The sequence below is a fragment of the Perognathus longimembris genome, chromosome 6 (assembly GCF_023159225.1).
Source record: "Perognathus longimembris pacificus isolate PPM17 chromosome 6, ASM2315922v1, whole genome shotgun sequence".
Classification (NCBI taxonomy): Eukaryota; Metazoa; Chordata; class Mammalia; order Rodentia; family Heteromyidae; genus Perognathus; species Perognathus longimembris.
The window spans coordinates 13,153,174-13,174,569 of NC_063166.1; the positions used below are offsets into that span (position 1 = coordinate 13,153,174).

The window sequence follows — 21,396 nt, forward strand, 5'->3', positions numbered from 1 at the left end:
GCTCTAAACCTGTGCTCACAGCCATCAGTTACAGAACACCCCCCCCCCTTCTTGTACCCTAAAGATAGAATGTTCCAGACTGAAGCTGGGATCCTGAGAGCCTTCTCCTTGGCTTTCCTAGTGAGTGTGCAGGGAGCTGATGCCCTCAAGGGTGAGTGTCAGGAGGGAGCCACAGGGCCTGAGAGGAGGGGACAGGGTGAGTGTCAGGAGGGAGCCACAGGGCCTGAGAGGAGGGGACAGGGTGAGTGTCAGGAGGGAGCCACGGGGGCCTGAGAGGAGGGGAGAGAAACCTAGGTCATTGCTTTAGCAATTAGAAATTTTAATGACTCTTTGATCTATTTTCACCTGACTTTTCCCTTTTTCCCCCCTTATGTACAACTTGCCTTTGTTTCTTCTTACTCTAATAGAGTTCAGTGGCAATAGCCACAATTTACAAGATACCTACTTAGTTTCATAGCTAATTTACATCTCACAATGATATTCCAGGAAGTCAGGTGCTGGTAGCTCCTGTCTGTAATTCCAGCTACTCAGGAGGCTGAGATCTGAGGAGTGTGGTTCAAAGGCAGCCTGGGTCAGAAAGTCTGTGAGCCGCTCTAACTAACGTCCAAGAAACTGGAAGTGGAGCTGTGGCTCAAGTGGTAGAGTGCTAGTTTTGAGTTAAAACCTAAGGGACAGCCCCCAGACCCTGAGTTCAAGCCTAGGATGGGCACCAAAAAAAAAAAAAAAAAAAAAAAAAAACAAAAAAGAAAGAAAGAAGAGCTATAACAAAAGCTTCAGGGAGCTATAATGACTTCTATTTTAGAGATGAAAACACTGAAGCTCAAAAAGATTTTTCAAGCTTATTCATGATGTGAATATTCATATTAATTTTGGCTGAATGAATGATTCAGCCAAGTGTGGTACGGGGCTTGAACTCAGGGCCTCACACTCTCTCAGCTTTCCTTGCTCAGTTGTTGCTCTACCACTTAAGCCATGTGTCCAGCTCAGTTTTTTGTTAGCTAATGGGTGACAGAGCCTTGAAGGCTTTTCTTCCTAGGCTGGATGGCTTTAAGCTCTGAGCCTCCAGACCTCACCTCTTGAGTAGTTAGGAGAACAGGTGTGAATCACAACGGTATAGCTTAAAAACATTTACTTCATTTCATTTATTTATTTATTTTGTTGCTAATCCTAGGGCTTGAATATGGCCTAGTGTTAAAGTGCTCGCCTCATATAAATGAAGCCCTGGGTTCGATTCCTCAGCACCACATGTATAGAAAACAGCTGGAAGTGGCTCTGTGGCTCAAGAGGTAGAGTGCTAGCCTTGAACCAAAAGAAGCCAGGGACAGTGCTCAGGCCCTGAGTTCAAGGCCCAGGACTCAAAAAAAAAAGAGTGCTGTGAAGACTTGGTAAGGAATCTGGGAAGGCGCAATATTTAAAGTAACCACAGGGAGGCAGCATGAGGAGACCATATCTCCAGTCCCATTTCCCCCTGTGTCCTGTCCTTAGGTGCTCTGATGAGGTTCTGAGGGATGAACATTCAGCAGCAAGAAGGACCCTGTAGACTTGTAACCATAGCAGTGGCCTGCAGGGCACACAGGGTGGGCTTCCTGCTGGTTCTGTGGTGGACTCTTACCCTGGAGCACCCAATCTGCAACCTTATGTTGGAATCTTGGTTATAGCTACACAAATCAAGTTTACCTGCTTATATGGAAATCCAATCTGAAGGCTCACAAGGACTTTCCTGCCTGGGCTGACTTTGAACCTCGATCCTCAGATCTCAGCCTCCTAAGTAGCTAGGATTACAGACACGAGCCACCAGTGCCTGGCTTTGCCCAAGCTGCTTAAAGGTAATTTTGATACATAATTTTCTCCTCCAGAGGCTGAGGTCTGAAGATTGTAGCTCAAAGCTAGTCCATTAAGAAAGTCCATGAGGGGCTGGGGATATAGCCTAGTGGCAAGAGTGCCTGCCTCGGATACACGAGGCCCTAGGTTCAATTCTCCAGCACCACATATACAGAAAACGGCCAGAAGCCGCGCTGTGGCTCAAGTGGCAGAGTGCTAGCCTTGAGCGGGAAGAAGCCAGGGACAGTGCTCAAGCCCTGAGTCCAAGGCCCAGTACTGGCCAAAAAAAAAAGAAAGTCCATGAGACTCTTACACACACACATGCACACACACACACACACACACACACACACACACACACACACACACACACACCTAGAAGTGGAGGAGCTATGGCTCCAGTGGTAGAGTGCCAGCCTTTAGCAAAAAGCTATAGGATAGCATTCAGCCCCTGAGTCAAGCCCCCAGTACCCAACAAAAATGAACAACCCACCCTCAGGAGCTTAGTTAAAATCCCTATGGTTAAATCAGGGAATAGAGGTCGTATAACTCTGATTTGCAATCTGCTCATCACTGAATAACTAAGGATCCTGACCTATGTGGATGAAGGGGGCAACCATGATCAGGGGCAGCACAAAGAAGTGAACAGGTTCAAGAGAGGTCCACGTCAGTGCCACTTTATTCAATAGATAGCATCCTAGCCTTTTTGTTTCATCTTGCCTAGGTGTAAGTGATAAAAAAAACTTCCACCTTAGCACCGTTCACAAACAAACAAACAAACCCTCAGACAAAAGCAGATAAGGTTTGGTGTATCCTAAAAGAAAACAGATGAGTACATTGAATTTTTCTTCTTCTTTCTTTTTCAGAACATGCATTTTTATTCTTTGTGCAGCTGAGTAAAAGGGAATGTAGAGGTCTCAGGAGAGAAATTGCAGTGAATGAAAGAGCAAAAGTAGAAAAGCTAGTTCCAAAGCAATTACTTCACAGCAAAGTTTCTTGGGGAAGCTGGGGTTTCAACCCAAGATCAGCCTCTGAGACTAAAGAACCAGAAAAATCCTTGTTCCGAGGCACATCTAGTCTTTCAGTTCAGGGCTGGAACACTGTGGAGATTAGAAACAAAATTATTCCACATAACAGATCCCTCTTGCTGTAAATCTCATGCCGAAAACATGATGATTTTATAAGATACTTATAATCCCAGTATTTGGCAAGTAGGCTGATCCCAAGTTTCAGGTCAGCCTTGGCTAGCAAGACCTTGACTTTAGTCTTGTCCAAAAGTTTATCTGGCTGGGCTCTGGTGGTTCACACTTGTAATCCTAGCTACTCAGGAAGATGAGATATGAGAATCGCCCTGTTTGAAGCTAGCCCAGCGGGAAGTCCTTCCCATCTCTAATTAGACACCAAAAAATCGGAAGTGGAGCTGTTACTCAAGTGATGGAGTGCCAACCTTGAGTAGAAAATGCTAAGGACAGAGCCAGGCCCTAGTATCGGCATATGTGCGCATGTGCAAATACACACACACACACACACACACACGTGTATCTCAGATTTCTCAATGGGTCAAATACTGCTGTTTCCCACACTTTCCAAAGGGCTGAGGCTGAGACAGAAGTTCAGGTCTCTGGCTCTTTTCTCATAGTCACAGCATGCACACAAAAAGACTTCAATTCTACAACCCAGCCCCTGGGGATAAATGAACATGCTTACCACCTTATCTAGGTGCTTGAGGAGCTGAAATGAAAAAAAAAACAAAAACGAGAAAGAAAGAGAATATATTCAACCATCAAGACTACCTTCAATAACGAGAGGAACTTTTCCATCCCAGCCTCCCTGCCCAGCGTGACAAGGACCCTGGGGCCCAGGCATCTCTGGCTGGGCCTGGGGGGCAGGGGAATCCTCCAGGGGCTTCCTCTTTCCCTAGAGGACAGCCTTGCTCTGGCTGGAAATGGGCATCGTCTCTAGAACTCTCCAGCGTTACAGTGCTCCTCTCTCATCCTTTCTCATGGAGATGGGGAGGAAGTCAGGGAAGGCAGCTGGTTGGTTTCCTCACCTTTCTTGCTCCTCACGCGCATGATGCTGCCCACCGTAAGGAAGATGAGCCCTAGCACGAAGCCCCCGACGCCAGTCAGTGTCTTGCTGCGCGCGGAGTCAGACTGCGCCTCTGTAAAGAACAGGACATAGGGTGAGTGTCACCTCCACACCCCTCCTTGGACCTTGTTGGAGATCCTGGAACCCCATGTGGGGACCCCATGGACAAGACACTAAGAGGGAGACACCGTGGAGAAGGATATATATGTGTGTGTATATATATATATATACATATACATGTATGTATGTATGTATGTATGTATGTATAAATTTCCCACCTCCTTCTCCTCCTTTTGTGACAAGGGTTTGTTACGTCACCCACGCTGGCTAGAGATTGTGATCCTTCCACCTCTGTATCAAATTGTTGGGATAACACATATGAACCACGTTGCCCAGGGAGATGGGATATATTTGATTGATTGATTCATTGCTGATACTGGCTGGGGCTTGATCTCAGGGACTGGGTACTATTCCCCAGGTTTTTCACTCAAGGCTGGCGTTCTACCACTTGAGCCACAGCTCTACTTCTGGACTATTCTGTTGGTTACTTGGAGATAAGAGCCTCATGCCTCATGGGCTTTTCTGATCATGCTGGCTTCAAATCATGATCCTTAGATCTGAGGATTACAGGTGTATGCGTGCAGTATGTGTAAAAAGAGCCTTGATTTCTACACTTAGTCCGGTGACCTCAAGGTAAGCAACGTAGATTCTGCCAGATCCTGTTCAAAATCATGCAGAATAGGCTACATGCTAAAGAAAGAGAATTGTTTCAATGTGTGAGGGAAATTCAGGAAATGACTGATTTCTGGATTTTCTGTGGAAGAGGAGAAATGCTGAATCCTCAGATGTCCCCAGGTAGTGACAGGCCTGTCTCCATCACCCCAGCAAAGACCCGCCCTCGGGGGCTGGTATGGAGACACAAATGTGTAGACACAAATATGGTCACAGTGTCACAAGCATGCAAAACAAGAGATAGGGAGTTGCCTGCTTTTCAAATGTGGGCTACTGGGCTGAGAATGTGGCTTAGTGGTAGAGTGCTTGCCTAGCATGCATGAAGCCCTGGGTTCTATTCCCCAACACCACATACACAGAAAAAGCCCAAAGCAGCGCTGTGGCTCAAGTGGTAGAGTGCTAGCTTTGAGCAAAAGAAGTTCGGGGACAGTGCCCAGACCCTGGTTCAAGCCCCAGGACTTTGCAAAAACAAAAACAAAAAGATATAGGCTATAGGATAGTTGGGGGTAACTCACTCCACTCCACGGTGACAGGACTGTCCAGGCTGGGGTGCTCCACGTGGCAGGTGTAGACGTCTCCCTGTTGGGGGGTCATTTCCAGCATCACCGTGATCTGGAAGGTCCAGTCTCCATTGTGTACCAGGCCTGTGGACACCACCCCATCCTCCTCCTCCTGGCCATTGCGGAACCATCTGACTTCAATGTTTCCTGGGTAGAAACTTGTCACGTGGCAGACAAGCATGTCGTGGTGCTCCAGGGACCCCTTTTTGGAGGGTGACACGTGTACTTTAGGCTGGACTAGAAGTGGGACAGAAAAAGAAGTGCCATGAAGATGATTGTTTCTCAAGTGTTTTCATAAGGAAGTATTTCCTAGATTTATGACATTAACATCTTAACTAGAGTGCAAGTGGTCTTGAAAAGATCTTTAAATGTAATATACAATCCTTAATTACATAGTAAAGATGAGGAAGGTTAGGAACAAGACAAAAGCAACACTCTATGCCCTGTCTAGCAGAAAATGTTAAGTCCAAGCCATTGTAAGTGTTTGTTTTTCTTTTTTTTCTTTTCTTTTTTTTTTTTTTGGCCAGTCCTGGGCCTTGGACTCAGGGCCTGAGCACTGTCCCTGGCTTCTTCCCGCTCAAGGCTAGCACTCTGCCACTTGAGCCACAGCGCCGCTTCTGGCCGTTTTCTGTATATGTGGTGCTGGGGAATCGAACCTAGGGCCTCGTGTATCTGAGGCAGGCACTCTTGCCACTAGGCTATATCCCCAGCCCTCTGTTTTTGTTTTTCTTGGTGTGTTTGGTGCTAGAGTTTCAACTCAGGCCTTGGATCTTTTAGGTAGTTACTTTGCCCGTTTAACCCTCTCTTTTTTTTTTTTTGTGCCTTTGTTTTAAATTTTTAATTAATTAATTATTTTTGTGCCATTATTGGGGCTTGAAGTCTGGGCCTGGTTGCCGCCCCTTAGCTTTTTCACTAAAGGCCAGCAATCTACTGCTTGATCCAGAGCTCCACTTCTGGCCTTTTACTGGTTAATTTATGGTTAGAATGTCATGGGGGACTGCCTGGGAATGTGGCTTAGCGGTAGAGTGCTTGCCTGGCATGCTTAAATCCCCAGGTTCGATTCCTCAGCACCACATACACAGGAAAAAGCCGGAAGTGGCCCTGTGACTCAAGAGGTGGAGTGCTAGCCTTGAGCAAAAAGAAGCTCAGGGCCAGTGCTCAGGCCCTGAGTTCGAGCCCGCGTGGTGACACGCACGCATCCATGCACATACACACGCACACGCAGATTCACAATCATGTCTCCATCTGAGCAGGGCTTCTTAAGCTCTGCCGCGTTGCGTTGTTGGCTTGGCGCCCCTGCGCCTCTCCGGGGCCTGGCGGGCTCCCCTTCCCACCCTCCTGTTCCCCTTCCCTCCCTCCCCTCGGCCGGGTGCGTGCAGGGTGAGCGGCCGGCGACTCCTCCCCTCCGCCTCGGCTGACCCCGCCGCCCCGCCCCGCGCTCACCCCGGCGCTTCAGGGTGAAGCCCTCGTCACCCTCGTAGTTGTGTCTGCACACGGTGTCCACCGCCGCCCGCGCGGTCTCCAGGTAGTCCTCCTGGCTGTTCCAGTGCTCGACGGTCGACCGGCCCAGCGCGGTCACCGCGATGAACTTCCCGACCTCGCTGTCGAAGCGCGCGTACTCCTCGCGGTTGTAGATGTATCTCTCCAGAAAGCGCTGCGTCCCGTTGAACGCATAGCACGCTTGCAGTCCCAGATACACGTAATTCTCTGCCGGGGTCGGGGGTGGGGGGTAGGGGCGGGAGAGTGAGCCCCGTGCCACCGCCACCCCAGGACCCAAACCCTAAGTCCCTGGGCCGCCCCCACCCCAGGGCCCCACCTGTCTCCTGCTTCTGCCCTGGTTACTCTCCCCCTCCATTCCCGCCCCCCCCCACCTCCACCCCTACCCAGACATCTGGTGACCTCCCACCCGGGGGCACCCCTTCCCCTTCGCCTGATGGGTCCCATTGCTGTGTCGCAGGACCCAGTACCCGTGGACACCCACCACCCCAACCCCATGCTTTAATGAATGTGCTGGGCAGTGGCCATTCCACTAGAATCCTCAGAGGTCAGCCTCAAATACCCTCATTTATCTGTCTATATTTTATTAATTTACTTACCTTTATTTTTATATCTATTTAATCTGTCTATTTAATGCCCATCCTAAGGCTTGAACTCAGGCCTAGATGCTTTCTCTTAATTTTTCACTTAAGGTTAATAGGCTCTACTAGAGCTCCATTTCTGTTTTTCTCTTTTTTCTTCTGGTTAATTGGCAATAAGAGTCTTAAAGTTGGGCTGGGAGTATGGTTAGTGGCAAGAGCGCTTGCCTCCTACAGATGAAGCCCTGGGTTCGATTCCCCAGCACCACATATATGGAAAACGGCCAGAGGGGGCACTGTGGCTCAAGTGGCAGAGTGCTAGCCTTGAGCAAGAAGAAGCCAGGGACAGTGCTCAGGCCCTGAGTCGAAGGTCCAGGAGTGGCCTTAAAAGGAAAAAAAAAAGTCTTAAAGTCTTTCCTATCTGGGTTGGCTTTGGCTTTGAACCTTGGCCCTCAGATTCTAAGGAGCTAGGATTACAAGCATGAACCATGGGCATACCATTTTTTTCTAATAGTGAGCTTTGTGATCATAGGCAAGTTACCACACTATGCTGGACCTCCGTTTTCTCATCTGGCTGTGTAATATGACTGAATGCTGAGGGGTGACTCGGTGGTCTTTGGCATAGAGCGCGCACTCTACGGAAAAAGGTAATTTATTTTAGCAGAACTGGGGGAGAGGTGGTAATCTACTGGGGAGGGGCCCCCAATGGGAGGGGCAGAATTCTAGCAGAGGGCCCAGTCCCTGGGGCAGAGAAGCTGCTGGCACAGGAGGAGCTGGGGAAAGCAGAAAGGTGCTGTTGTCAGTACCAGGAGTTTCTGCCTCACTCTGCCAATCCTGAAACCAATGTCACCTCATCCATGAAGCCTCCCTGTGGCCTCTCTTTCCTACAGCCTCATGTTCTGCCTTCTGTGACGGTATCCTGAATATACCTCAACTTGCTCTTGTTTTACTTGCTGGAAATGTAGTCTTTCCCTAAGACTTCATTCAAGGTTGGTGTAAAGAAAGGCTTTCTAGGCCATGTGTGGTAGTTCAAGCCTGTAATCACAGTTAGGTAGGGAAGGGAAGATCAGAAGGACTGAGGTTCAAGGCTAGCCTGTGCAAAAAGTTATGGCGACCCCATCTCAACAACAACAAAAGCCTAGCTGTGGCCTTGTGACTCAAGTAGTAGACTTGCATAGTAAGTACAGGGCCTTTAGTTCAAATCCCAGTGATGCCAAAGAAGAAAAGAATGAGCTTTCTCTTAGGGGTGGGAATGTGGTAGAGTGCTTGCCTAGCATGCATGAAGCCGTGGGTTCAATTCCTCAGTACCACATAAACAGAAAAGGCCATTGTGCTGTGGCTCAAGTGGCAGAGTGCTAGCCTTGAGCCAAAAAAAGCTCAGGGACAGTGCTCAGGCCCTGAGTTCAAGCCCCAGGACTGGCAGGAAAAAAAAAAAGCCTAGCTGAACTGTAACTATCATCCCAGTTAGGAGACAGAGACAGGAAGATCCAATTTAGGCAGGCCTGGGAAAAACACTTGAGACTCTATAAAAAACAAACAAACAAACAAACAAACAAACAGGGGCTGGGGATATGGCCTAGTGGCTAGAGTGCTTGCCTCCTATACATGAAGCCCTGGGTTCGATTCCCCAGCACCATATATACAGAAAATGGCCAGAAGTGGCGCTGTGGCTCAAGTGGCAGAGTGCTAGCCTTGAGCAAAAGGAAGCCAGGGACAGTGCTCAGGCCCTGAGTCCAAGCCCCAGGACTGGCCAAAAACAACAAACAAACAAAAGCAAGGAAGTCTGGAGTTGTAGTTCAAGAAAGAGAGCATTTGTTCAGCAATTAGGAAGCCCTGAGTTTTTAAACTCCAGCACCCCCAAGAACAAAAGGGAAAAGAAAGACAGGTTTTCTAGCTTGAAAATGTTATCTTTTCACTTTGGAAACCTGCCTTTAGCTGAGAATGCAGTTCAGGGGTAGAGCACTTGCCTAGCACAGCAAGATCCTGGGTTCCATTCCATGCTCTGCAAATAATAGCAACAATATGAATAATAACTATTAGAAAATGTTTTCCAAACATGGGTGTGGAAAGTCTTTAGCTTGAAAGGCATGGAATGTGCCTTGATCAATGGAACTTATCACAGCAACCGAGGCTGGACTTCCATAGTTCCTAGAAGCATGATGAGTGGAATTTTTATATAAAGAAACAGTGGTCTTTCTCATTTGCTGCCATCATCAGTATCTAATAAATAATATGCATACAGAAGAAACAGCAATTTTGGGGCTGGGAATATGGCCTAGTGGCAAGAGTGCTTGCCTCGTATACATGAAGCCCTGGGTTCGATTCCCCAGTACCACATATACAGAAAATGGCCAGAAGTGGCGCTGTGGCTCAAGTGGCAGAGTGCTAGCCTTGAGCAAAAGGAAGCCAGGGACAGTGCTCAGGCCCTGAGTCCAAGGCCCAGGACTGGCCAAAAAAAAAAGACCAGCAATTTTGCACATTTCTATTGTTTCTGAATATTTTGGAGCATGCTCTGTTTGGGGGGAAATTAAGGCAGCATGATTGTTTTGTATAGGCTTCACCTTTTATCTATTGTTGTTGTTGTTGTTGGTGGTGGTGGTGGTGGTGGTGGTGGTGTGTGTGTGTGTGTGTGTGTGTGTGTGTGTTTGTGTGTGGTTGGTTATGGGCCTTGAACTCAGGGTCTGGATGCTGTCCCTGAGTTCTATTTGATCCATAGTTCTACTTCTAGTTTTCTGGTGGTCAATTGGAGATGAGTCTCATTCACTTTTTACTGACTGGGCTGGCTTTGAACTATGATCCTCAGAATTCAGCATTCTGAGTAGCTAGGATTACAGGTGTGAGCCACCAGTGCCTGCTGTATTAGATGTGTTCTAAAGCCAGGTCCTGAAGGCTCACTCTTGAAATTCTGGCTACTCAGGAGACTGATATCAGAGGATCACTACCTAAAGCCTTGCTAGAAAAGTCCAAGAGACTTCATTTGTAGAATAACCAACAAGAAGCAGGACTTGAGGTATGATCCAAGTGGTAGAGTGACACCCTCTATCAATGAAGAAGAGTGCTAGACCCTGAGTTCAAGCCCCAGTACTGACACACAAAAAGAGTATTTTTAAATTAGCAATTGGTCACTTTCTTAAAAAGGGTATCATAGCGAGCCCTTGCCTGTGACTTCTGAACTCTGGAGGCTGAGACAGATTTAAAGCCTGAGGCCAGCTTGGGCTCCAGGGTCAGATCCTATCTCAAAAACAAACACAAAAACAAAAAAACAAGCAAATAAACCCCACCCAAAGGGTAGAAAAACTTTGAATGCCAGATCCCATCACCCACGCAGCTCTGAGAACACGAGTCACGTACAAGGGTAGTGGAGCTGCGTGCATTGACATAAGGTGCTCACCAACTGTACACCATGACTGAAAGGAAACTGGGGAAGGTTAAAGCCACAGGCCTGGAGCCCAGAGCCCTAGCTACCGTACCGGAGAGCCTTTCCTAGAAAATGGACCTGGAATTTTCAGGTGCAATAAGGGGTGATTCTTTGTACATCAACTGTTGTTTTTTGGGTGGGAGGGGAGGCTAGTCCTGGGGCTTGACCTCTGGACCTGGGCTCTGTCCCTGAGCTTCTTTTGCTCAAGGCCAGTGCTCTACCACTGGAACCACAGCACAACTTCTGGTTTTTTGCCCAGAAGTTTATTGGAGCTAAGATTCTCACAGACTTTCCTACCTGGGCTGGATTTGAACTGTGATCTCAGATCGCAGCCTCCTGAGTATCTAGGATTATAGGTATGAGCCACTGCTACATCACAGTAATAAGAAGAAGTAGGAGAGAAAAGGAGAGGAAAAGGGGGAGAGGGAGGAGCAGGAGAAGGAGGAGGGGGAGAAGGAGAAAGAGAAGAAGAAGAAGAAGAAGAAGAAGAGGAGGAGGAGGAGGAAGTGGAGGAGGAGGAGGAGGAGGAGGAAGATTATTTTTTAAAGGAGAGGTGATTTGATGCTCTCTCTGTGCCAACAGTGAAGACCAGAATAACTGGCTCATCAGGAGCTTCTGTCCTACCTGAGTCCCAGGAGAAGCTGCAGAGCTGGTGGCCGAGGAAAAGAGGAAGGAGGGCGTGTGGGGGTGTTTGGTCTCAAGGGCGTCCGGAAAGCCTCTAGTCTTCAGTTTCAGTGCTAAGCAAGATGGCTGGCTCAGAGGCCCCCAGCTGCCTCCTCTGTTGAGGCGTTTCCCAGAGCCCTGCGTCTCCACCCATCATTCCCAACCCTGGATAGTGGAGATATTGCTACCTCTTCCAGCCACCTGCTTTACCTTACTTCCCTGCCTTGCTTTGAATGTGTATCCTGCAAATTGTCCTTGTTTCGCCTCCTCAATTACCAATAAATGAATGCTTTTCAATCTACAAAATAACTTTGAAACTTTTCTTTCTTTCTTTTTTTTTTTTTTTTGCCAGTCCTGGGGCTTGGACTCAGGGCCTGTGCACTGTCCCTGGCTTCTTCTTGCTCAAGGCTAGCACTCTGCCACTTGAGCCACAGCGCCACTTCTGGCCATTTTCTGTATATGTGGTTCTGGGGAATCGAACCCAGGGCCTCATGTATACGAGGCAAGCACTCTTGCCACTAGGCCATATCCCCAGCCCCAACTTTGAAACTTTTCTTTGGTATATATGTACACACACACACACACACACACACACACACACAATTATTAGTACTAGGTATTGAACCCAGGGCCTCATATTTGCTAGGCCGTCACTCTTACCACTTTATACCTTTCCCCCTCATTTGTGTGTGCCAGTCTTGGGACTTGAACTCCGGGCCTGGCAATCCACCCTTCCCCCCCCCCCATTATGGTGTTCACTCCCATTCTGTACTCTGCACTATCTCTGTCATTTCCTCCATACCCTCCCTGCTTATCCCCAGAGGCTGGAGCCCTGGGTCCCCGCCCCCACCTGCTGGTGGCCATTGTCTAGGCTTTGTCTCCTGGACCCTTCTTTCCCTGCCACACCTCCCTGCTTTCCAGGACTTGGAAGGCCTGAGCTGGCTGCTAGTTGGTTGTCAGCACCTATGATGGCCCAGGGCCAGTTTTCCCTCCTTTCTCAGGGAGAGGACCTGACAGAACAAGAGAGGCTTTGAGGGGCTCGATTCAGGAGGTTCAAATCATCACCCCTGCATAATGAGGAAGAGAAAGACAGAAGGGTGTGCAGGTGTCTAAAAGAGGACACCTATGAAGCACAGATGAAGGCCGTGGTTAACGAAGAGAGTTACCCTCCAGGCTTCCTCCTCTGGTGTTGGGTGCACATTTGCATTAGACAATTAAAAAGTGTTCTGAGAGATGTGTTGGGTTCAGAAGTTGTGACATAACACTCACCATGAGAGGGCAGCACAAGGAAGAGCTCTCTCCCCAATTCCTCCTCCCAAGGCTGTTTGACCTTTCTGCACATCACTACACACCCTCAGCTCATCCTGCCTTGCTATAAATCGCAGTTTGGCCAAGCACTGGTGGCTCATGGCTGCAATCCTAGCTACTGGAGGCTGAGATCTGAGGTGCTTGGTTCAGAGTCAGTCTGGACAGGAAAAAAATTAACTACTAACTAAACTACTGGGGCTGGGGATATGGCCTAGTGGTAAAAATGCTTGCCTCCCATACATGAAGCTCTGGGTCCAACTAATCAGTACCACATATATAGAAAAAGTCAGAAGGGGTGCTGTGATTCAAGTGTCAGAGTGCTAGCCTTGAGCAAAAAAGCAGCCAAGGAGCTAGCTCAGCCCGAAATTCAAGCCCTGGGACTGCAATAAATAAATAAATAAACCACCGGAAAGTCGGAAGTGGAGCTATAGATCAGAGTAGGAGAATTCTATCCATGAGCACCAGAGCTCAGAGAGTGTTCAGGCCTTAAGTTCAGGCCACAGTGTGTGTGTGTGTGTGTGTGTGTGTGTGTGTGTGTGTGTGTGTGTGTGTCTATATACAGATGTATACACATATACATAAATGTATACATGCATGTATATGTATATGTGCATATGTAATTTTGTTCTAAGAAGTGCTAGTGAAGTTCTAGGAAGGGTGAAAGAATCGCTTTCAACAGGAACCACATCCTGTTGTATCCCCTTGCTCTAAGTCTTGCCATCCTTGTCTGAGGGCTTGGGCTCCAATTTGTTCCAGGGAGCAGAGGTCACGCTCCCTGAGCACTGAATCAAGAGAGTGATCTGTCTCAAGACCGTGATACAGAGACAATGAACCCCAGAAGGCTAGCCCTGCTGATCTCTGTCTCTGTTTCTCTGCCTCTCCCCTCAATCCCCTGTCTCTCTTTTGTAATTTTCTTCCCCAAGGGGTTTCCAGACTACCCAGCTCATGATTCACATACAGGATACAGATACAAGCATCCCCTGCCCTTGTCCCTGTCACCTCTCCTATACTCTCTGTGTCTTGGAGAAAGAGAACGGATTGGCTAGATAGCAAACAAGAAGTGGACCTGACTCTGTACCTGGGAACAAAAGGCAAAGCAGGAAGGCAGGACCCCACTTCCTCTCAAAGTCTGGTTCCTCAGGGAGTAGGCTCCTTGAACAGGCCCCACCCCCACCCCAACAGCCACTTTGCTCTCACCTGGAGTTGCCCTGCTCCAGACCATGGAGTTGCTCCACAACACCAGAAACCCCATCAGAGTGACTGGCCAGGGAGCCTTGGGGACCAGAAGGGCCATCTTGGAGCTGGAAAAAGCTACTGCCACGGAGAAAGTAGCAGCCAGGGAATGAAGAACTCAATAAATGAAGATTCTGGGTGAAATAACAGAGACCATGAGTTTAGTAATCTCCTGTGACTCTAGGATTGGGCAGGTGCTGAGAAGGGAACCAATGGGCAGAGAGCTTTGTATGCATCACTACTCACTAGGCAGATGGTCACTGTGAGAGGTCTGACAAATTAGTGTATGATGCACTTAAAACGGCAGAGAGAGTAATATTTAATTTAACCACCTAGATGAGTCATGAAGATTCAGTGGAATATACATGTATATATACATATGTATACATAAATACTTATATGTGTGTGTGTGGAGAGAGATAGAGAGGTTAATGAGATGTTACTCTATAAAAGAAAAGAAAACAATCATATAGTGTAAAGCATCTATTAAGAATGAGAAAAGAATGGTGAAATCAAACTCCAGGCTCTTCAGCAAGAGTGCCCTGGTTTAGTAGAGTTTTATCACTTGTTTTCTCTTTCCATTTCCAAATAGTCTTTAGTGCATGCTAAGTTTGAGTTCATGACTCCTCTCCTACCCCTGACTCCTGAGTGCTGAGATTACAGGCCTGCACCACCATGTCCAGTATCTCTTTTCACTTTCCTGGCTGTAATGATTAGGGAAATATTTAACTCTCTAATATCTCAAATCATTTAATTTCAGATCATAATTGTGAAGCACTAAATTAGCATCTTTCTCTACTAATTTGTTAATAATTTCTATTTATACAAGCAAAGCTACCAAAAATAACAATAAATATTGATAGGTTTTACTTTTTGCATGAAATATCAAGAACTTTGCAATTTTGCCCATACAATAAAAATCTTTAGGGTTTTGTTGTTACTATAAAGGTGATATACAGAGGGATTACAGTTACGTAATACATTTCTTTCTTGGGCTGGGAATGTGGCTTAGCAGTAGTGCTTGCCTAGCATGCATGAAGCCCTCATAAACAAACAAACAAACAAAAAACTCCTCAAAACACTAGTTTTCAGACAAAAAAATAGTGAATGAAAAATCTAATGAAAGTGAGTGTGGGAATGTAACAAGACATATCCTTTCAAGTAACTGAATGAAATATAAACATTTCTTTTTACATCTCTTTTTCTAGTTGAAAGCGCCCTGTGGCTTGGATTTCCCCAGCCATGCTGGCTTCTGGAAATGCTCCTTCCAGTGCTGTCTTTACCCAGCAACAGGGAGCGTCATCGCCTTTATTTCTCTGATTGGCTAAGCACAGCTATGCTAATTCCTCCCCACCCTTTTTGGCTATTTTCAGACTCAAAGGCCAGAATTTCAGAGCTCTTGTCTGTCCCTTTCTACCCCAGTTCCTCAACTCTGTTCCTGTGCTCAAGGCCTTCAGTTACAGACCCCCACCCTCTCTTGTGCCCTAAAGAGAGAATGTTCCAGACTAAAGCTGGGATCCTGAGAGCCTTCTCCTTGGCTTTCCTAGTGAGTGTGCAGGGAGCTGATGCCATCAAGGGTGAGTGTCAGAAGGGAGCCATGGGGGCCTGAGGGGAGGGGCCAGGGTGAGTGTCAGGAGGGAGCCATGGGGGCCTGAGGGGAGGGGACAGGGTGAGTGTCAGGAGGGAGCCATGGGGGCCTGAGAGGAGGGGAGAGAAACCTAGGTCATTGCTTTAGCAATTATAAATTTTAGCGACTCTTTGATCTATTTTCACCTGACTTTTTCCTGTTTCCCCCCTTATGTAAAACTTGCCTTTGTTTCTTCTTACTCTAATAGAGTTCAGTGGCAATAGCCACAATTTACAAGATACCTACTTAGTTTCATAGCTAATTTACATCTCACAATGATAATCCAGGAAGTCAGGTGCTGGTAGCTCCTGTCTGTAATTCCAGCTACTCAGGAGGCTGAGATCTGAGGAGTGTGGTTCAAAGGCAGCCTGGGTCAGAAAGTCTGTGAGCCGCTCTAATTAACGTCCAAGAAACTGGAAGTGGAGCTGTGGCTCAAGTGGTAGAGTGCTAGTTTTGAGTTAAAACCTAAGGGACAGCCCCCAGACCCTGAGTTCAAGCCCCAGGATGGGCACCACAAAGAAAGAAAGAAAGAAAGAAAGAAAGAAAGAAAGAAAGAAAGAAAGAAAGAAAGAAAGAAAGAGCTATGAAAAAAAAAAAAGCTTCAGGGAGCTATAATTCTATTTTAGAGATGAAAACACTGAAGCTCAAAAAGATTTTCCAATGTTATTCATGATGTGAATATTCATATTAATTTTGGCTGAATGCATGATTCAGCCAAATGTAATATGGCACTTGAACTCAGGGCCTCACACTCTCTCAGTTTTCCTTGCTCAGTTGTTGTTCTACCCTTTAAGCCATGTGTCCAGCTCAGTTTTTTGTTAGCTAATGGTCGACAGAGCCTTGAAGGCTTTTCTTCCTAGACTGGCTGGCTTTAAGCTCTGATCCAACAGATCTCACCTCTTGAGTAGTTAGGAGAACAGGTGTGAATCACAAGGGTATAGCTTAAAAACAGTTTTGCGTTATTTTTGCTAATCCTGGAAAGTGCTTGCCTCCTATACATGAAACCCAGGGTTCGATTTCCCAGCACCACATATGTAGAAAACAGCCGGAAGTGGCGCTGTGGCTCAAGTGGCAGAGTGCTAGCCTTGAGCAGAAAGAAGCCAGGGCCAGTGCTCAGGCCCTGTGTCCACACCCCAGGGCTGGCAACAAAAACAAAACAAACAAACAAAACAATTTTTAAAGAAAATAAGGGCTAGGAATGTGGCCTAGTGGTAGAGTGCTTGCCTCAAATACATGAAGCCCTGGGTTTAATTCCTCAGCACCACATATATAGAAAAAGCCGAAAGTGGTGCTGTGGCTCAAGAGGTAGAGTGCTAGCTTTGAGCAAAAAGAAGTCAGGGACAGTGCTCAGGCCCTGAGTTCAAGCTCCAGGACTGGCAAAAAAAGAAAAAGAAAAAGAAGCAAACTCTCATCTGTGAAAAGGACCCACAGGACTTACAAACATCCCAAACATCCCACCATTACCCCCTTTCACTCCCACATCCCAAACACTATAAAAAAAAAAAATGTGCCAAGAGCTGAGAGGTATAGCTTCAGTGGTAGAGTTCTAGCCTTTAGCAGAAAAAGTCAAGTAAGAGCATAAGTCCCTGAGTTCAAGCCCTGGTACATATACACAAAAAGAGAAAGGAAGGAATAAAGAAAGAGAAACATAAGAAAGAATACAAAGAGAGAAAGGGAAAACGAGAGAAAGAAAGAGAAAAGTAATAATCTTGGTCCTTTTCTGAATCTGAAAACATTTTTTTTTCTGGTATTGGTGCTTGAATGCAGGACCTGGGTACTGTCCCTTAACTTTCTTCACTTAAGACGAGCACTGTAGGGCTGGGAATGTGGCTTAGTGGTTGAATGCTTGCCTAGCATGCACAAAGCCCTGGGTTTGATTCCTTAGCACCCTATAAACAGAAAAGGCCAGATGTGGCATTGCGCCTCAAGAGGTAGAGTTGCTAGCCGGAGTCCCAAGCACCAGTTCTGGCAAAAAAAAAAAAAAAAAAAAAAAGACTAACAAATCTATCACTTGATCCATAACTCCACTTCTGGCTTTTTGTTGGTGGATTGAAGATAATCTCACCAACTTTTCTGCCTGGGCTGGCTTTGTTTTTGTTTTTTTGTTGCCAGTCCTGAGGCATGGACTCAGGACCTGTCCTGAGTCCAGCACTGTCCCTGGCTTCTCTTTGCTCAAGGGCTAGTACTCTACCTCTATATATGTGATGTGGAAGAATCAAACGCAGGGCTTCATGTATACGAGACGAGCACTTTACCACTAGGCCATAGTCCCAGCCTCTGGGCTGGCTTTGAACTTGGTCTTCAAAGATCAGCCTCCTGAGTAGATAGGATTACAGATGTGAACCACTACTGCCTGGCTTCTGAAAACAATTGTGTATTTCTGGTCCTAGAAGAATGGAGACCTTGGGGGTTGGCGGCGGGGGGGGGGGGGGTGGATAAAAATCTCTACAAGTTGCACATCACTGTGTGACCTTAAACAAGTTACTTAACCACGTGCATTTCTTTATTTGTAAAATAAATACTTTCTGTATTTATCTCATAGGCTTGCTGTGATAAATGAGTGAAATATATAAAGTACTAGAACGGTGCCTGGCACATAGGGCTTCACAAAGCTCCTTCTCACTGTTGTGATTCAGACTTTAAATGAATGACTGCGAAGCAGCTAGATTTCTCATGGAATTTCTTCTCATTTTGTTCTTCATTACTTTCCCAACTGCTCTGTCTGCTTTTTGGGACACTTCCTTCTTCCCCCATATATCCATCCTCTGTTCTCTTCCTTCTGACTTTGTATATAAATAAATCTGTATTCAAGTTGGTGTGAGTGGCTCACACCTGTAATCCTAGCTACTTAGGAGGTTGAGATCTGAGGATTACAGTTCAAAGACAGTCAGGAAGGAGAGGCCATGAAACTCATCTCCAATTAACCACCTAGAAACCAGAAGTGGAACTATGGATCATAGTAGACAAAAAGCTCAGGGACTGTGCCCAGGCCCTGAGTTCAAGCTCCATGACCGACAAAAAAAGTATGTATTCATTCTTCATGCCTTTATCACTTATATATTCATTTTCAATTTGTGTCTCTGTCTTCCTCTATTGTCATTATACAGCGGACCATGTATCAATTTATGCCATATTTGCACAGACAAATAGACCAACCGGGGAGTTTATGTTTGAGCTTGATGAGGATGAGCAGTTCTATGTGGATCGGGACAAGAAGGAGACGATCTGGCGTCTGCCGGAGTTTGGCCGAGCCTTTTCCTTTGATGCTCAAGGCGGGCTGACTAACATGGCTATAATAAAATCAAACTTGGACATTCTGATCCAGCGTTCTAACCATACCCAGGCACGCAGCGGTACTGTCTATGTCTGCTTTCTTCTTCTACTGCCTGGCTGGGAGGGAGAGGAGGAGTCCTGCCTCACACAGATTGGGAGACCCAGATGCCCCTTTGCTAAGCCCAGCAGAGGGCTTGCATTCCCTCTCTTCTCTACTCCGGAGGGAGGTTTGAGGGGTGGGAGGTGGCTCAGTGGGTAGAGAACCGGACAATGAGTGAAAGAGTCAGACCACCGAGTTGCGGTGAGGTTGATAAACGGGGCGAGACTCCTGGTGCTGACCGAGGAACCAAAAGTGACCACAAGGCTGGAGCCCTTGGTAGAGGATTCCCCACCCCCCTGCCCCCAGGGAGAGCCTTTGGGGTTCTTGCCAGAGCAGGGGCCTTACCAGGTTCTGTCTCTGCCCAGAGCCTCCTGAGGTGACCGTGTTTACCAAGGAGCCAGTGGAGCTGGGCCAGCCCAACATCCTCATCTGCTACGTGGACAAGTTCTTCCCGCCCATGCTCAATGTCACCTGGCTGCGCAATGGGCAGCCGGTCACCGAAGGCTTTTCAGAGGGCGTCTTCCAGCCGAATACTGATTACACTTACCGCAAGTTTTACTACCTGCCCTTCCTTCCCTCAAGTGAGGACTTCTATGACTGCAAGGTGGAGCACTGGGGGCTGGAGAAGCCCACACTCACACACTGGGGTATGGAGCCTCTTTTCCTTCTTTGTTCCAGGGCCCCCTGCTCCAGCTCCTCCCCCTCTGCTCATCCTAATGCACCCTGCCACGGTCCATTAGCTTCATCCTCTGAGGCAGCCCGGTTCCTCCCGGCTCCTTGTCACCCCAAACCTTCGCTCTCCCTTAGAGGCCCAGGAGCCGGTGCAGGTGACTGAGATGACAGAGAACGTGGTCTGCGCCCTGGGCCTGGTGGTTGGCCTGGTGGGCATCATCGTGGGCACTGTCTTCATCATAGGGGCTCTGCGCTCCTCCACGCACAACCCCAGAAACCAGGGGCTCCTGTAAGTGGCTGCACAGCTGGAGATCTTAGGGTTCAGGCAGAGGCGAAGGGGAGAGAGCAATGCATCACAGTAACCACACAGCCCCTCTTGCTTTGGTAACTTGTGAGCTAGGGTCTTGCTGTTATTTTAAACCCAGGCTGGCCCGACTGTAACTCTCATATTTTAACATGCTTTCCACCATAGCTGGATGACAGGCGCATATCGGCTATAGGTTGAGAAAGAGTCTTGCTAACACTTTTGTGTTCAGACTAGCCTAGAACCATGATCCTCCCCATCTCTGCCCCCAGTACTTTCCCCAATCTAGCAGAGTTGTGCTAGTCCATTTCCTTTGTTCTATTTATTTTTATTTTTGTGGTTGTGGGGCTTGAACTCTGGGCCTGGGCACTGTCCCTGAGCTCTTCACTGAGTTCTTCCACTTGAGGCAGAACTCCACTTCTGGTTTTCTGGTGGTTAATTGAAGATAAGAGTCTCGCAGATTGGCATTGAACTGAAACCCTCAGATCTCAGTCTCCTGAGTAGCTAGGAGTTCAGGTGTGAGCTACCTGTGCCTGGCTAGGACACTTCTTGATTCCTAACTGCTATTTATGTGGAGGATTTGGGCACATACAGGGGTAACCACCTTCTCCTTGGGCTATGGACAGGATAGAGAAATGGGAGGGTGAGGTATAAAGGGAATGGAGTCTGAGCTTACAGTCCTGAACCAATGATGACATAAATGTGTGCTTCTTGCTGCAGGTGAGAGCTTCCTGAAAAGAAGACTTGAGAGATCTGGATTCAAACAGCGCTGTAACTCCAGCCTCAGCTTCCCCTCTTAATCCCTATGCTCTCTGCCCCATTGACTGACCAAGTTTAATGCAGACCCTTAAAGCTTTATTTGTGATCTTAAAGCCTAGAGCCTTTAGTAAAGTCCCCAGTCAGCAGATGGAGGTAATGAATTCATCCTGGCAGTTTTGTTGCCCTGGCTTGGAGATGGTCCCTTTGCTGGATTTCTCTTCCTCTTCACTGTTTTCCCCCAAATGCCCTGTGATCAATAAATTTTGCTATATGTCAGAGCTGGGAGACTGAGTTCTTTCTGCTAGAAGTTTTTGGGACTCAGCCACATCTGACTACTTTTCTATGAAGGTGTTATTTCCAGTGGAGTTATGGATGCATTGGGTGAAGACTGTTCTTACTGGGCTAGCAGGGGCTGAGAATGTCTATCCAGGCCTGGGTTATTCTCTAACTGTGGGATGGAGTTGTGTGGAAGGAAGATAATGGGGAAATTTTGCTTGGATAAAGATTTAATTGGATGTAGCTTGAAGAATGCCATTTAGATTTTCTGAGGAAGAGATTTAATCTGTCTTGATCAAAGATTTCAGGCAAATCTGGCAATCCCTGAGCTTCCTTAGCATGCCCAGATTGTAACTACAGGACTTTCCTATGAGTGTGTTTTCACAGGATAAACTAAGAGCCAAGAAAGAAAAAAAGAAAGAATTCTTATTCATTCTTTGCTCAGATCAAACTATGATCCTCCTGCCTCCCTGTCCTGAATAGCTGG

The 21,396-nt window shown here is 47.2% G+C and overlaps 2 protein-coding genes across 4 annotated transcripts; one reads left to right on the top strand and one right to left on the bottom strand.

Annotated features, from left to right (window-relative positions):
- Positions 1-16: 16 nt before the first annotated feature.
- On the top strand, positions 17-20,911 carry LOC125352717 (HLA class II histocompatibility antigen, DP alpha 1 chain). 3 transcript variants are annotated; one of them, XM_048348000.1, is made up of 6 exons: positions 17-35; positions 15,368-15,475; positions 18,633-18,878; positions 19,264-19,545; positions 19,706-19,859; positions 20,595-20,911. In XM_048348000.1, the coding sequence occupies exons 2-6, from the start codon at positions 15,394-15,396 to the stop codon at positions 20,596-20,598; spliced, it is 768 nt and encodes a 255-aa protein (XP_048203957.1). In that variant the 5' UTR covers positions 17-35; positions 15,368-15,393; the 3' UTR covers positions 20,599-20,911. The 3 variants fall into 3 exon arrangements, with proteins under 3 accessions (XP_048203957.1, XP_048203958.1, XP_048203959.1); XM_048348001.1 differs by lacking the exon at positions 17-35 and having other exon boundaries at positions 15,288-15,475; XM_048348002.1 differs by lacking the exons at positions 17-35; positions 20,595-20,911 and having other exon boundaries at positions 15,288-15,475; positions 19,706-19,863.
- Positions 3,457-14,037, bottom strand: LOC125352715 (HLA class II histocompatibility antigen, DP beta 1 chain). The gene is made up of 5 exons (XM_048347999.1): positions 13,863-14,037; positions 6,645-6,908; positions 5,157-5,438; positions 3,872-3,982; positions 3,457-3,552 (listed from the first exon to the last, which is right to left on the bottom strand). Exons 1-5 carry the CDS (start codon positions 13,957-13,959, stop codon positions 3,533-3,535), a joined length of 774 nt encoding a protein of 257 aa, XP_048203956.1. The 5' UTR covers positions 13,960-14,037; the 3' UTR covers positions 3,457-3,532.
- Positions 20,912-21,396: the final 485 nt, after the last annotated feature.

What these genes read in the sequence shown, in the direction of transcription:
- LOC125352715 (XM_048347999.1), bottom strand. Translation starts at nt 13,959, where the DNA reads ATGGCCCTTCTGGTCCCCAAGGCTCCCTGGCCAGTCACTCTGATGGGG. An exon ending in CTGGAGCAGGGCAACTCCAG is followed by an intron (nt 6,909 to 13,862) that starts GTGAGAGCAAAG and finishes CGACCCCGGCAG; the next exon opens with AGAATTACGTGTATCTGGGA. An exon ending in GCGCGTGAGGAGCAAGAAAG is followed by an intron (nt 3,553 to 3,871) that starts GTGAGGAAACCA and finishes TTTTCATTTCAG; the next exon opens with CTCCTCAAGCACCTAGATAA.
- LOC125352717 (XM_048348000.1), top strand. Translation starts at nt 15,394, where the DNA reads ATGTTCCAGACTAAAGCTGGGATCCTGAGAGCCTTCTCCTTGGCTTTC. An exon ending in CCATACCCAGGCACGCAGCG is followed by an intron (nt 18,879 to 19,263) that starts GTACTGTCTATG and finishes GTCTCTGCCCAG; the next exon opens with AGCCTCCTGAGGTGACCGTG. An exon ending in GCCCACACTCACACACTGGG is followed by an intron (nt 19,546 to 19,705) that starts GTATGGAGCCTC and finishes GCTCTCCCTTAG; the next exon opens with AGGCCCAGGAGCCGGTGCAG.